The sequence below is a fragment of the Bos indicus x Bos taurus genome, chromosome 22 (assembly GCF_003369695.1).
Source record: "Bos indicus x Bos taurus breed Angus x Brahman F1 hybrid chromosome 22, Bos_hybrid_MaternalHap_v2.0, whole genome shotgun sequence".
Taxonomy (NCBI): domain Eukaryota; kingdom Metazoa; phylum Chordata; class Mammalia; order Artiodactyla; family Bovidae; genus Bos; species Bos indicus x Bos taurus.
The window spans coordinates 25706607-25719408 of NC_040097.1; the positions used below are offsets into that span (position 1 = coordinate 25706607).

General features: G+C 41.4%; 1 protein-coding gene across 4 annotated transcripts in view; it reads left to right on the plus strand.

Annotated features, from left to right (window-relative positions):
- SLC25A26 (solute carrier family 25 member 26) overlaps window positions 1-12802 on the plus strand; it is a 146860-nt gene that overhangs the window by 127025 nt on the left and 7033 nt on the right. For all 4 annotated transcript variants that reach the window (XM_027522467.1, XM_027522469.1, XM_027522468.1 and 1 more), the window contains one exon: window positions 7081-7150. In XM_027522467.1, the coding sequence (XP_027378268.1) occupies window positions 7081-7150 (70 nt within the window). The remainder of the gene's footprint in view (window positions 1-7080; window positions 7151-12802) is intronic.

Below are 12802 nucleotides of genomic sequence, written 5' to 3' on the forward strand. Positions count from 1 at the left end.
CCACCTTTAAAGTAAAAAGTTGTGACTTCCCTGGCTATCCAGTGATTAAGATTATGCTTTCCAAACAGGGGGCATTGGTTTGATCCCTGGTTGGCGAAATAAGGTTCTGTATCCTGTGGAGTGTGGCCAAAATTTGAAAAAAGATCAACAGGTAAAAAGTTGCCATTCTCCTGATTTGGTTCTTATGCTGTCTCCAGTACTTGTAAGAGCTCTGGAGAAAAGAATGTTTTTTACAAAAGCACACAGATATACTTGGAAACATTAGAACATATACAGAAAAGTACCAGAAACTCTGCTTAATGGCAAGACTATCTTTAGAAAGCTGTTTTTGATCAAACTTTCTTTTTTTAGTTAATCTACTTCCACAAGTAAGGTTACAAAATCTATTTGATTAGCTTTACTCTTAGTCCAGTGATTTCAATAAACATGCTTTCCAAGTAAGCAATCTCGTTAGTTAGGTGGAAGGAAATGTTGGCGCTCTGACACCACACATTATTACACGTTTGATTTGTTAGGTGGTTTACATGGAGGTCTGACTGAAGAAACGCTGTTAGAGCTGACAGACGCACGTGCCTTGGTTTGTTCACATGGTGTCTTTTCCGTTCTGTAGCAGCTTTCTCAGCCTTCCAAGCGTATTTTCAGTGGAGAATATTGAGAGTAGGAAAGTAGTACTAAGTTCGCTGTTCTTTAGTTGTGTGTGTGTGTATATTTAGAGGATAATCGCTTTACAGTGCGGTGTTCGTTTCTGATGTACAGTAACGTGCATTCGCCGTTGGGCCTCCGTGCCGCCCTCGCAGCCGTCGCAGAGCGCCGGCTCGGGTCCCTGTGCACACAGCAGTGAGCTGCAGCTGTCTGTTTCACACGTGGTATGTGTATGTCTGTGCTACTCTTGCAGTTCGTCCCAGCCTTGCTGTCCCCGACCTGTGTCTCCACGTCCATTCGCTATATCTGAGTCTGTATTCCTGCCCTGCAAATAGGTTCACCTGTACCATTTTTCTAAATTTCCTATATATTTAGTAATATATGATATTTGTTTTTCTCTTACTTCACTCTGTATGAAAGATGCTAGGTCCATTTCATATCACTACAAGTGACCCAATTTCATTCCTTTTTTATATTGTTGTTCTTCAGTTGCTCAGTCGTGTCTGACTCTTTGTGACCCCATGGAATGCAGCATGCCAGGCTTCCCTGTCCTTCACCAATTCCTGGAGCTTGCTCAAACTCATGTCCATTGAGTTGATGCCAGCCAACCATCTCATGCTCTGTCGTCCCCTTCTCCTCCTGCCTTCATTCTTTCCCAGCATCAGAGTCTTTTCCAGTGAGTCATCTCTTTGCATCAGGTAGCCAAAAAATATTAGAGCTTCAGCTTCAGCATCAGTCCTTCAAATGAGTATTCAGGTTTGATTTCCTTAAGAATTGACTGGTTTGATCTCCTTGCTGTGCAAGGGACTCTCAAGGGTTTTCTCCAGACCACAGTTCGAAGGCTTCCATTCTTTGGCCACTTAGGCATTCCATTCTTTTGGCATTGTTATTGTCTGTTTCTCACATCCATACATGACTACTGGAAAAAGCATGGCTTTGATGCTATGGACCTTTGTCAGCAAAGTAATATCTCTGTTTTTTAATATGCTGTCTAGGATTGTCATAGCTCTTCTTCCAAGGAGCAAGTGTCTTTTAATTTCATGGCTGCAGTCATCGTCCACAGTGATTTTGGAGCCCAAGAAGATAAAGTCTCTCACTGTTTCCACTGTTTCCCCATCTATTTGCCATGAAGTGATGGGACCAGATGCCATGATCTTTGTTTTCTGAATGTTGAGTTTTAAGCCAGATTTTTCACTCTCCTCTTTCACCCTCATCAAGAGGCTCTTTAGTTCCTCTTCTGTTGCTGCATTAGGGTGATTTCATTTACCTGAGGTTATTGATATTTCTCCCAGCAATCTTGATTTCAGCTTGTGCTTCATCCAGCCTGGCATTTTGCATGATGCACTCTGCAGATAAGTTAAAGAAGCAGGGTGACATATACAGCCTTGATGTACTCCTTTCCCAATTTGGAAGCAGTCTGTTGTTCCATGTTCAGTTCTAACTGTTGCTTCTTGACCTGCATACAGATTTCTCAGGAGACAGGTCAGGTGGTCTGGTATTCCTATCTCTTGAAGAATTTTCAGTTTATTGTGATCTCTGCAGTCAAAGGCTTTAGCATTGTCCGAAATAGATGTTCTGGAATTCTCTTTTTCTGTGACCAAAGGATGTTGGCAATTTGATCTGTGGTTCCTCTACCGTTTCTAAATCCAGCTTGTACATCTGGAAATTCTTCGTCCACATACTGTTGAAGCCTAGGTTGAAGGATTTTGAGATGCTAGCATGTGAAATGAGTGCAATTGTGTGGTAGTTTGAACATCTTTGGCTTTGCACTTCTCAGGAATTGGAACGAAAACTGACCTTTTCCAGTCCTGTGGCCACTGCTGAGTTTTCCAAATTTGCTGGTATATTGAATGCAGCACTTTCACAGCATCATCTTTTAGTATTTGAAATAGCTCAGCTGGAATTCCATCACCTCCACTAGCTTTGTTCATAGTGATGCTTCCTAAGGCCCACGTGACTTCGCACTTCAGGATGTCTGGCTCTAGGTGAGTGATCACACCATCACGGTTATCTGTGTTGTGAAGATCTTTTTTGTACAGTTTTTCTGGGTAGTCTTGTCACCTCTTCTTAATGTCTTCTTCTTCTGTTAAGGCCCATAGTTTCCGTTCTTTATTGTTCCCTTGGTATCTCTTAATATTCTTGAAGGGATCTCTAGTCTTTCGTATTCTGTTGTTTTCCTCTATTTCTTTGCATTGTTCGCTTTAAAAGACTTTATCTCTGCTTGCTATTCTCTTGAACTGTGCATTCAGATGGGTATATCTTTCCTTTTTATCCTTTGCCTTTCAGTTCTCTTCTTTTCTCAGCTATTTGTAAGGCCTCCTCAGGCAACCATTTTGCCTTTTTGCATCTTTTTCTTGGGGATGGTTTTGATCACCACGTCCTGTGCAGTGTTTGGAACATTCGTCTATAGTTCTTTGGGCACTCTATCAGATCTAATCCCTTGAATCTATTTGTCACTTCCACTGTATAATCATAATGGATTTGATTTAGGTCATACCTGAAGAACCTAGTGGTTTTCCTTACATTCTTCAATTTAAGTCTGAATTTTGCAATAAGGAGTTCATGCTCTGAGCCACAGTCAGCACCTGGTCTTATTTTTGCTGACTGTATGGGGCTTCTCCATCTATACAGTCTCCCATCTGTATGGCTACAAAGAATATAATCAATCTGATTTCAGTATTGACCATCTGGTGATGTCCATGTGTAGAGTTGTCTCTTGTGTTGTTGGAAGAGGGTGTTTGCTGTGACCAGTGCGTTCTCTTGGCAAAACTCAGTCAGCCTTTGCCCTGCTTCATTTTGTACTCTAAGGCCAAACTTGCCCGTTACTCCAGGTGAAATCTCTTGACTTCCTGCTTTTGCATTCCAATCCCCTATGATGAAAAGAACATCTTTTTTTGGTGTTAGTTCTAGAAGGTCTTGTAGGTCATCATAAAACCATTCAACTTCAGCTTCTTTGGCATTAGTGTTTGGGGCCTAGACTTGAATTATGTGATATTGAATGATTTGCCTTGGAAATAAACAGAGGTCATTGTGTCATTTTTGAGTTGGCACCCAGGTACTGCATTTCAGACTCTCTTGTTGATTATGAGGACTAGTCCATTTCTTCTAAGAGATTCTTGCCTACAGTCATAGATATAATGGTCATTTGAATTGAATTCACCCATTCCAGTCCATTTCACTGGTTGCTAAAATGTTGATGGTTCACTCTTTCCATCTCCTTTTTGACCACATCCAATTTACCTTGTTTCATGGACCTAACATTGCAGGTAGACAGTATTGTTCTTGACAGCATTAGACTTCACTTTCACCACCAGACACATCCACAGCTGGGCATTGTTTCCCCTTTGGCTCAGCATCTTTGTTCCTTCTGGAGCTGGAGAGTCAGACACAACTTAGCAACTGAACAGCAATGTTCTATTCTATATATGTACCACATCTTTATCTGTGGATGGACATTTAAGTTGCTTCCAGGTCTTTAGCTATTGTAAATAGCGCTACAGTGAACATTGGGTTGCATATGTCGTTTTGAATCATGGGTTTCTCAGAGTGTATGCCCAGTAGTGGGATTGCTGGTAGTTCTGGTTTTAACTTTTTAAGGAACCTCCATACTCTTCTCCGTAGTGGCTGTATGAATTTACATTCCCACCAGTATTGCAAGAGGGTTCCCTTTTCACCATATCCTCTGCAGCACTTAGGGATTTGTAGATTTTTCATCTTGAAGTTAAGTTTATTTGTTTAATTATATTTTCAGTTTATGAGTCTTTTTGCTGCGAGTGGTCTTTGTCTAGTCGCAGGGAGCAGGGGCTGCTCTTCACGGCACATGGGCTTCTCGTGGTGGTGGCCTCTCTTGCTGGGATCATAGCTTCTAGGTGCACAGGCTTCACTATTTGCAGAGCTCTGGCTGAGCAGTTGTGGTGCACGGGCTTAGTTGCTCCAAGGCATGTGGGAGGCAGACCCATGTACTCTGCACTGGGAGGGGTTTCTTAGCCACTGTATCACCATGGAAGTCCGGGTTCGTAGATTTTTTGATGATGGCTATTTGGTGGTATCCCATTGTAGTTTGACTTGCATTTCTCTAATAATGAGCAATGGTGAGCATCTTTTCATGTTCATTGACCATCCATATGTCTTCTTTGGAAAAATTTCTGTTTAGGCTTTGTGCCCATTTATTGATTGGGTTATTATTATTATTATTATTTTTGATATAGAGCTGAATGAACTGCTGCTGTATTTTGGAGATTAATCCTTTGTCTGTTCCTTCATTTGCAAATATTTTCTCCCACTCTGAGGGTTGTCTTTTCATCTTGTTGATGGTTTCCTTTGCTCTGCAAAAGCTTTGAAGTTTAAATAGGTCCCATTTGTTAGTTGTGGTATATTTGATCATCTGTGAAAATGTCACACCACCATTGACAGGATATTATATATACCATTCTAACCATTGTAATGAATATATTTAAGAGGTCTTATTTCTGATATTCTTTGTCCTTATTGCGGTACTTGCCTTTATGCTAGAGACCCTAAGCAGTTCAGTAAGGCAAGAAAAATAAAAGGCAGTAATTAAGAAAGAACTGTCAAAACTCAGTAATTACAAAACAGACAACCCAATAAAAATGTGCAAAACATTTGAACAGACACTTCATAAAGAAGATATTTTATGGATGGTAAAAAAAATAGTACATGAAAAGGAGCTCAGCATTATTAGGGGAATATATATTGAAAGCACAATGAAATACTACTGCATATGAATTAAAATGGTAAAATATTAAAAATACTGACAATACCAGATATTGGAAAAGATGTAAAGAAACTGGTCTAAATGTAAAATGGTACAACAGTTTCTAAAACAATTAGATTCTTAAAAAGTATACCTACATCCATCTGCCATGCGGTTCAGTTATTTCACTCCTAGGTATTTTTCCAAGAGAAATGAAGGCATGTGTCCATATGAAGTCATAAATATAAACGTTCATAACAGTTTTAGTAGTAGTAGCTCCAAACTGGAGAAATGGCAGAGGTCCATCAACAGGCAGATGCGCATAGACAAATAGTGATCCATCTACATGATGGACTGTTATTTTTAACCAATAAAAAGGAACAATGACTGACACCCACAGTAACACGAGCAGATCATACAAAAAATCTGAAGGAAAGAATTTGTGTTAAAAAGTTAATTTATAATTACATTTCTAGAAAATTCCAGGAAAGGCAAACTAATCTATAGGGATCGATCAGATTGTTTAAGATTTGGTCAGGAGGGTAGGAAAGGGGGATGACCAAGGGACAACAAAGCTTTTTGGGTGATGGATATGTTCATTATCTTAATCATGGCGATGGTTTCATATGTATGTGTATCAGAAGTTACTGTATCACCTGCTTTAAATACATGGAGTTTATTGGGTATCATTTATACCTCAAGAAAGCTAAAAACAAAAATAAATAGTGTAGGCTCTGCCGTTAGAAAGTCTGGATAAAACAAGACTAGCAACAGGACCCGACTCTTAGGATTGTTATGAGGACTGTGGGTGGGGTTTTTTTTTTTTTTTTTGGTATGTTTGGTTGGTTTGGTTTTGGTTTTGGTTTGTTTTGTTTTTTAAAATATTTAGCTGTACTGGGGGAGTCTTAGTTGTGTCATGTGGAGATCTTTCCCGTGGATTGTCTAGTTGTGGCTTGTGGGCTTAGTTACTCTGCAGCAGGTAGGATCTTAGTTCCCTGACTGGGGATCAAACCCATGTCCCCTGCAGTGCAAAGCAGATTCTTAACCACTGGATCACCGGGGAAGTCTCGGGTTTTGATATGTGTTCAGAGGCTGAACCAGGGCCTGACTCTCTTCATCACTTGAAATGACTGTATCTCATTTTCTAGTGTATCATAAACTCTCAGCAAGCAAGGCACCACACCCCTGCCATCATCTTGCCTAGTTTGAAACTCAGCATGAGTTTTATGTTACACGTATTACACAGAGCGGTGTGAAAGCATTTTGAGGAACTTTACATTGTTTAGTAATAGAATCAGTATCCAAACATGTACAGCATGGATAAAGACTGAAAACAGAACTGTGGAATTTGGTATACACTGCTTTGGACTAATTTGTGTATTATGGTATTTACATGTTTAGAATTATACGGGAAGTATTTTAAATGTTACATTGTCTTAAAGTTGTCTTTATTTTTATACTTATATATAAATGTGTGTGTATGTGTATCACACGTATTCCCTGAAAATGGTTTCCTTTGGGCACTCTAATGTCCCTGTCCCCCTGGTTTCTTTGACTTATTTTAGAAGGCCGTTAAGTCCTTGGGAAAATCACTTATGTCATCAGTGAGGAATGCCACCAAAATAGCTTCTCACTTAAGTTCCCATCCCCAGAGCTAACCCACAGGAGGTTCTGATAAATTCAAATATTTAATAACTTGTATTTTTCTTTCTCCTCTACCACAGGCCCTCTGGTCCTGGAGGCAAGATCATGTGGTGGATTCTTGGCAGTCAGCAGTCTGTGGAGCTTTTGCAGGTGCAAAGGATTATATTATACTGGGAAAGACCAAGAAGGGGGAGGAAAATGTGAAAATATTAACTATGCAAAAACAACATTCTTCAGAAATTCCACATTGTTTAGAAAAAGAGAGTTCCACTAGTTTGAGAAAAGAGTGTCTGGGTGGGTGTTGTGTGGGGAGGACCTCCGGCTAAAAAGGTGTCTGCCTGAAAGACAGCCAATTTGTTTTTGACAAATTTTTCGTTTTCTTTTTATGAAAGCCTTCACTCAGGCCCGTGGATTATCTTGAAGATAATGTAGCAAGGCCTCTCTGCGAAGAGCCGAGCTATGGGTGCAGGGCTCCCAGTGCAGCTGTCTGCCTCGAGCACTTCTTGGGGGGCTTCAGCGAATTCTGCAGGAGGCAGTGATTCACGGTCCGTGTGACATGTTTGACAGCCTCGTAGATTAACTAGTGTCAGGAGAGCAGAGGCTGCTCCACAACTTACCGAAGGCTAAACTGCACGGTGTAGAAAATACGGAGATCTAAACATCTGGGGGTTTTTCTAGACATTAAACAAAGAGTAGAGTGACAATATGCAATGTCGTGCTATCCATCACTTTGTCATACGCATTTTCCAGTGAGGTTTTAGGGAGAACGCAGAAACTGGAAAGAATTTAGTGAGTGAGAGGTGTAACAGTCTGAGAGAGAAAGGCATTTTGTTGTTGCAAATAAAGGTAAGTGAGAATTATAGTTGAAATAAATTGAAATGGAGATTTGTCAGAAAACTATGAACTGCTGGTTTTGATGTAGACCCCATAAACTGACAGATACATGGGCTTAGGATACCAGCTTGAAAGAAAAAAATTCATTTCCAATTTAATGGTCGTTGGATGGACTTTTTGTTATAGTAATCAGGAAAACAGAAAACATACATTTTTATAGGATCCTGTAGTAATAATTGGATCCATCTGACTTGCAGAATTGATAATCCAGAATAAGACTATTGCCTGTAGATACGAAGCCAGCTTGGATTGATTATGATGGGCGATTGTTTCCACATGATCCATGTCCTTAGCTGTGTTAAGTGGGTAGGTGGTCTTCATTTGTTTGCCAGTGGTCAGGAGTCCTTACTCCCCGGGACCTACGAGGGTCTGTCTGTGGACCCCCTCTGGGGCCTGGGGGCAAAGTGAGCATTCTGGAAATTGAGTCATACTGGATAAGGAAGGCCACTTCTTAAAGTGAACATACTGTAAATTGTCCGTATGTTAAAACAAATGTATATTTTTTTCTGGTCTCTTTCTTTAAGGAGCTGATTCAAAGATGTACTTGCAGCTGTACCATTCCTCTTAAGGACATGTGTGTTCATTACGGTTCCTTTTTGTGAGAAATGTCGTATGATAGGCAGTAAGCATTTAGTTTAGTCAGAGGTGGCAGGAGGTGGGGATGCGGCAGAAGGGGGAGAAACTTGGTATCAGTGATCTCAGGGGTCTCGGCTGGCAGCCGCTTGAAGCAGGGTTTTGGTCCTGGCCAGAGATGGAGAACGGGTCACGGTGGTGAGAGCACCAAATCTTAGCCAGTAGACCAGTGGTCAGTGACAAGACCCTGGCTTTTCAACTTTGCAGAAGAAAATTCCCACAGAGATGAAAGGTGAAGTATTTATTAGGTGGAAAAAAGAGTACAGTACGCGTGGACAGGAACACCCAGGGGCAGACTTAGAGTCCCCGAGGCGTGCCCTCGGGGCAGCGTGAATTACTGTAATGAGGCATTTCTTCCAGCTTTCCTTTGGCCAGTCATTTTGGTTTGCCCGGTTCACAGCCCATATTTGGTATATCTCAGGATTCTTCTGTGTGCGCGCACATGTCTGTTAGCCAAGATGGATTCTACTGCAGAGGTTTATGCGTGGAGCATCTCTTAACGTCACTCCCCTTTGATCTCCAAGACTTTTTCTGCGCATTTGTGGTTGGGGAGGTCGCCTGACTTTGAGAATGAGAACTATGTGATCTGGGCAGGGCTCAGCCTCCATCCTGCGGCTGTCACCTTGGAGTTTCAGTCCACAGGGAGTGAGTCTCCGATCACTTTACCCTGAGTTGGGGAGAGGTGGGCAGTCTGCTTCCTGCATCACCAGCATCCACTGTCTGGGTCAGTGGGGAAACTGGGACCGGGGCAGCCAATGGATTCGCCCAGAGCTGCAGCCTCTAGTGCTGGCTGACCTGGCCAAGTCACAGAGCTGCAGACCTCTGTTCTGCCCGCAGCTGAGGAAGGAGACTTCGGGGCCTTGCCAGGCACCAGTTTCCTTACCTGTGACATAGAATCACCTGTCCCTCCAAGAAGAGGTTGTTGCTGGGATAGGTGATAGCGTGTGGTGGTCTTTAGTCGCTTAGTCATGTCTGACTCTTTTGTGACCCCATAGACTGTAGCCCGCCAGGCTCCTCTGTGCATGGGATTCTCCAGGCAAGAACACTAGAGCGGGTAGCCATGCCCTCCTCCAGGGGATCCTCCCGGCCTAGGGATAGAACACTTGTCTGCTGCACTGGCAGGCAGATTCTTTGCCACTCGGCTACCTGGGAAGCCCCTGCATGGCGTGTTAGTGTTTGGTAATCTGTAGAACTACATTTAAGGAATTACTATTTCAGTAAAAACAGCTAACACCCAGGAAATGAAAAGATGTCATCATAGTAGTTCTTAATTGCATAGAGGGAAGAAAGCACATTAATAAATTTAGTATACCTAATCATTGCCTCTACTAGGGTATAGGTTTAAAAGCTCCTCCAAGACAATTACCTTATTTTTTCAGCTGACGTCTGATAGGAATTTGCCCAAGGTCTGCAGAAAATTGTTAGTAGATGTACATGTCTTGAACAGAAGACAAAATTAAATAGGTTTCTTGTTTACATTCCTTGTTTTGAAATTTTAGTTGATACAAATATTGACCCTGAGGAACAAGGTTACTGTTTAAAAACCTTTCTAAAAGATTAGCATAATTGGAAAATACTTCACATTGTGGAAAAGTGATATTCTGTAAGAATTTGCTGCAAGATTGTGTACTACACGGTATAGAGACGTGAGTCACGACTTGTCACGTTGGGCAGCCCATAAGATCTGGCATGCTCATCCGCTGCACTTCCAGATGTTTTCGCCTTACATGGCCATAAAGGCAATGATAAAACTTGCCCTTAAACCAGAAATCTCATTTCTCATTCCTGTGTGCTTTTCCAAGTTTAAGCTCATTAAATTATCATAGACAAAGCACTCTCTGGTCATTCTTGGAGCTGTTTGGTGCCCATGCTTGCTTTATGAACCACTTGGCACAAATATCCAAAAATGTCCCTTGAGATTGGAGGTGTTGATGGCTTGTCATGCTCAGAAATTCCCTTGGCCTCTGGTCAGGGGTTAAATTAGGGAGGGGGGGGAATGAACTTTGGAACTGTTGCCAGCTTCCTCACTTCAAGTTAACTCCTAAACATAAAACCATTCAGTCTGCATAATTATGACACCTGCTGTAGTGACATTTGCTATCCTAATGTTCTTTGATTAATTTCCTGTAATGAACGCTTACACGCTCTGGGAGAAGGAAGGAAAGCCATGACCTGAAATTCTGTAACAGGGTGAAGGATTATCTGGGTAACAACTGACAGGGCCCAGGACAGTCTAAAGAAATGGAAACACGTTTGTTGCCATTGTTGTTGCTGAAGCCCCGGTTGTTGGGGGCTCTCCGCTGGAGCAGCCCTCCCGCCCCCAGCTAGTGCGCGGCAGCCCCCGGCCGCTGTGCCCGCCCCACGCCCCAGCAGATGTGGGAGGGGACAGCTCCAGACGTACTGGAGGCAGGTGGCCCCTTTGGACGGGAGAGGACCCTGAGGACACGTGAGATGTTGTTTCGCTGTAAAAATCTAATTTCCCCTGAATCTGGTTCTTGGAAGCAGTTAGCCTAACATTAAGTACAAACGTATCTCTAGTGGAACACATAGAAAATTGTTTCACATGTGATTTGAACACTAAAAGTAGCCCGCAGTTGCTATACCAAATAATTATTTCCTGTCTAATACGTTAGTGTGTTCCTTGTATTTATTACCAGAGGTTTACAGTTCCCTTAAGTAAAATGTAGAAAATAACTACATTTTAACTGAAAATACAGCCCCGCTGCTCCCTCCCCATTATGACCGGTTATTCTATTACATGATCTTCACAAGTCCTTCTTACAGCCTCATAAAAAAAAACACTGTGAGGTCTGTGAATTAAAGCAGTCTTTGATATTTGAAGACATTTAAATTGACATTAATAACTTTAATAAAATAAAGTTTCCTTCATGGTAGTAAAATTAGGACCTATTTCAGCATATGTGTTTTTGTCTCACTTTTCTTCATGTTACTTTCAGGAAACAAATCACTGGGAGAATATTGGCAGGCACCTACAGTAAAGGAATGGTGAACTTCACTAATGGCCAAAATAAGTTCAATTTACAGTATCCAAATTTAGTAGAAGACAAATACTTTTCAACATGAGTGATTTGTGAGAGCTTGAGTGGTCATACTGATGATGTCCTTGTCAATTTTTAAGCCTTTTTTTAGTTGGTTTAGGTCAGTTTGAAACGTTTTCAAACAGGAAAATGGTTATGCACTTAGGAATTTAAACAACTGGACAAATTTGTGTTTGTCTTATTCCTATATCAAAGTCACTGTGTAATGAAACAGTACTGCTTTTGGAGCCAAGATACATGTGACTTTGAGTATCGAAGGCAGAGTAAATGGTTAAGTGGTTTAAAAAAATAGTAGCGTTTGAGGATTGAGTCCACAAAATTTAAAAAATACTTGCAGTTTAGCAGGTCTCTGAATTTCAGGCACCTTTTGAACTGGGAGGAAAACGTTTCACATTCATAACTCAGAGGTGGCTAAAGTAAAAGGCAGCCTAGTATATATACATGGTTCTGGTTTTACTCTTTAGCCCTAAGATTTGTGCCCTTCTGGGTATATCTTTCAAGAAGTCAGCAGCATAATAAATAACATAATGTTACCAAATGGAGGAGGTTCGGTTTAATGATCTTATTTCAGCAACATATTTAGAAAGATATTTGGCAGAGATCAAATGACCTCCTTGTCCACACAACCCAGAACTTAGAGGGAGAGGCTGCTGTTTCTGGAGCATCCTTCACACACGTGTTATGTTCGCTCTTAGGAAACTGTCCAACCTCACTGTGGGTCATGGAAGCTGAATCTTTAGAAAACCCTTTTGGGCTTACTGATTCAGTCTTTTTTGGGACTTTGGGGGTCTGCAATATCTCTCTGTATCATATTGAATAAAATATTGATACCACGTACCATGATTTCTGTTAAAAAAAAGTCTTCCAGTTCCTCTGTCTATACATACAGACCCCTCTAAAATATGTGGATTCTTTTAAAGATCCAGTTGGCAGTCACGGAATTTAAATAAAGAGGACAGAGCCATAAGGAAGAGTTTGGGCTTGAATCAGGACTGACTCCAACAAGAAACGAGTTTAGAAATCTTGTTACTCTAGCTGTTCTGTTGACCAGAAGTCTGGAAATACAGAAAAAAGTACTCTCTTAACCGTTAAAAACCCAGCCATGAATACCAAAAGTCCCCACAGCAACACGCGTTTCCCTTTGCCAGTTTTGCCTCAGAGCAGAAACCACAGCAGCGTTTTGGAGTCAGATTAGAGAAGATAGGCCCGTGGAAGG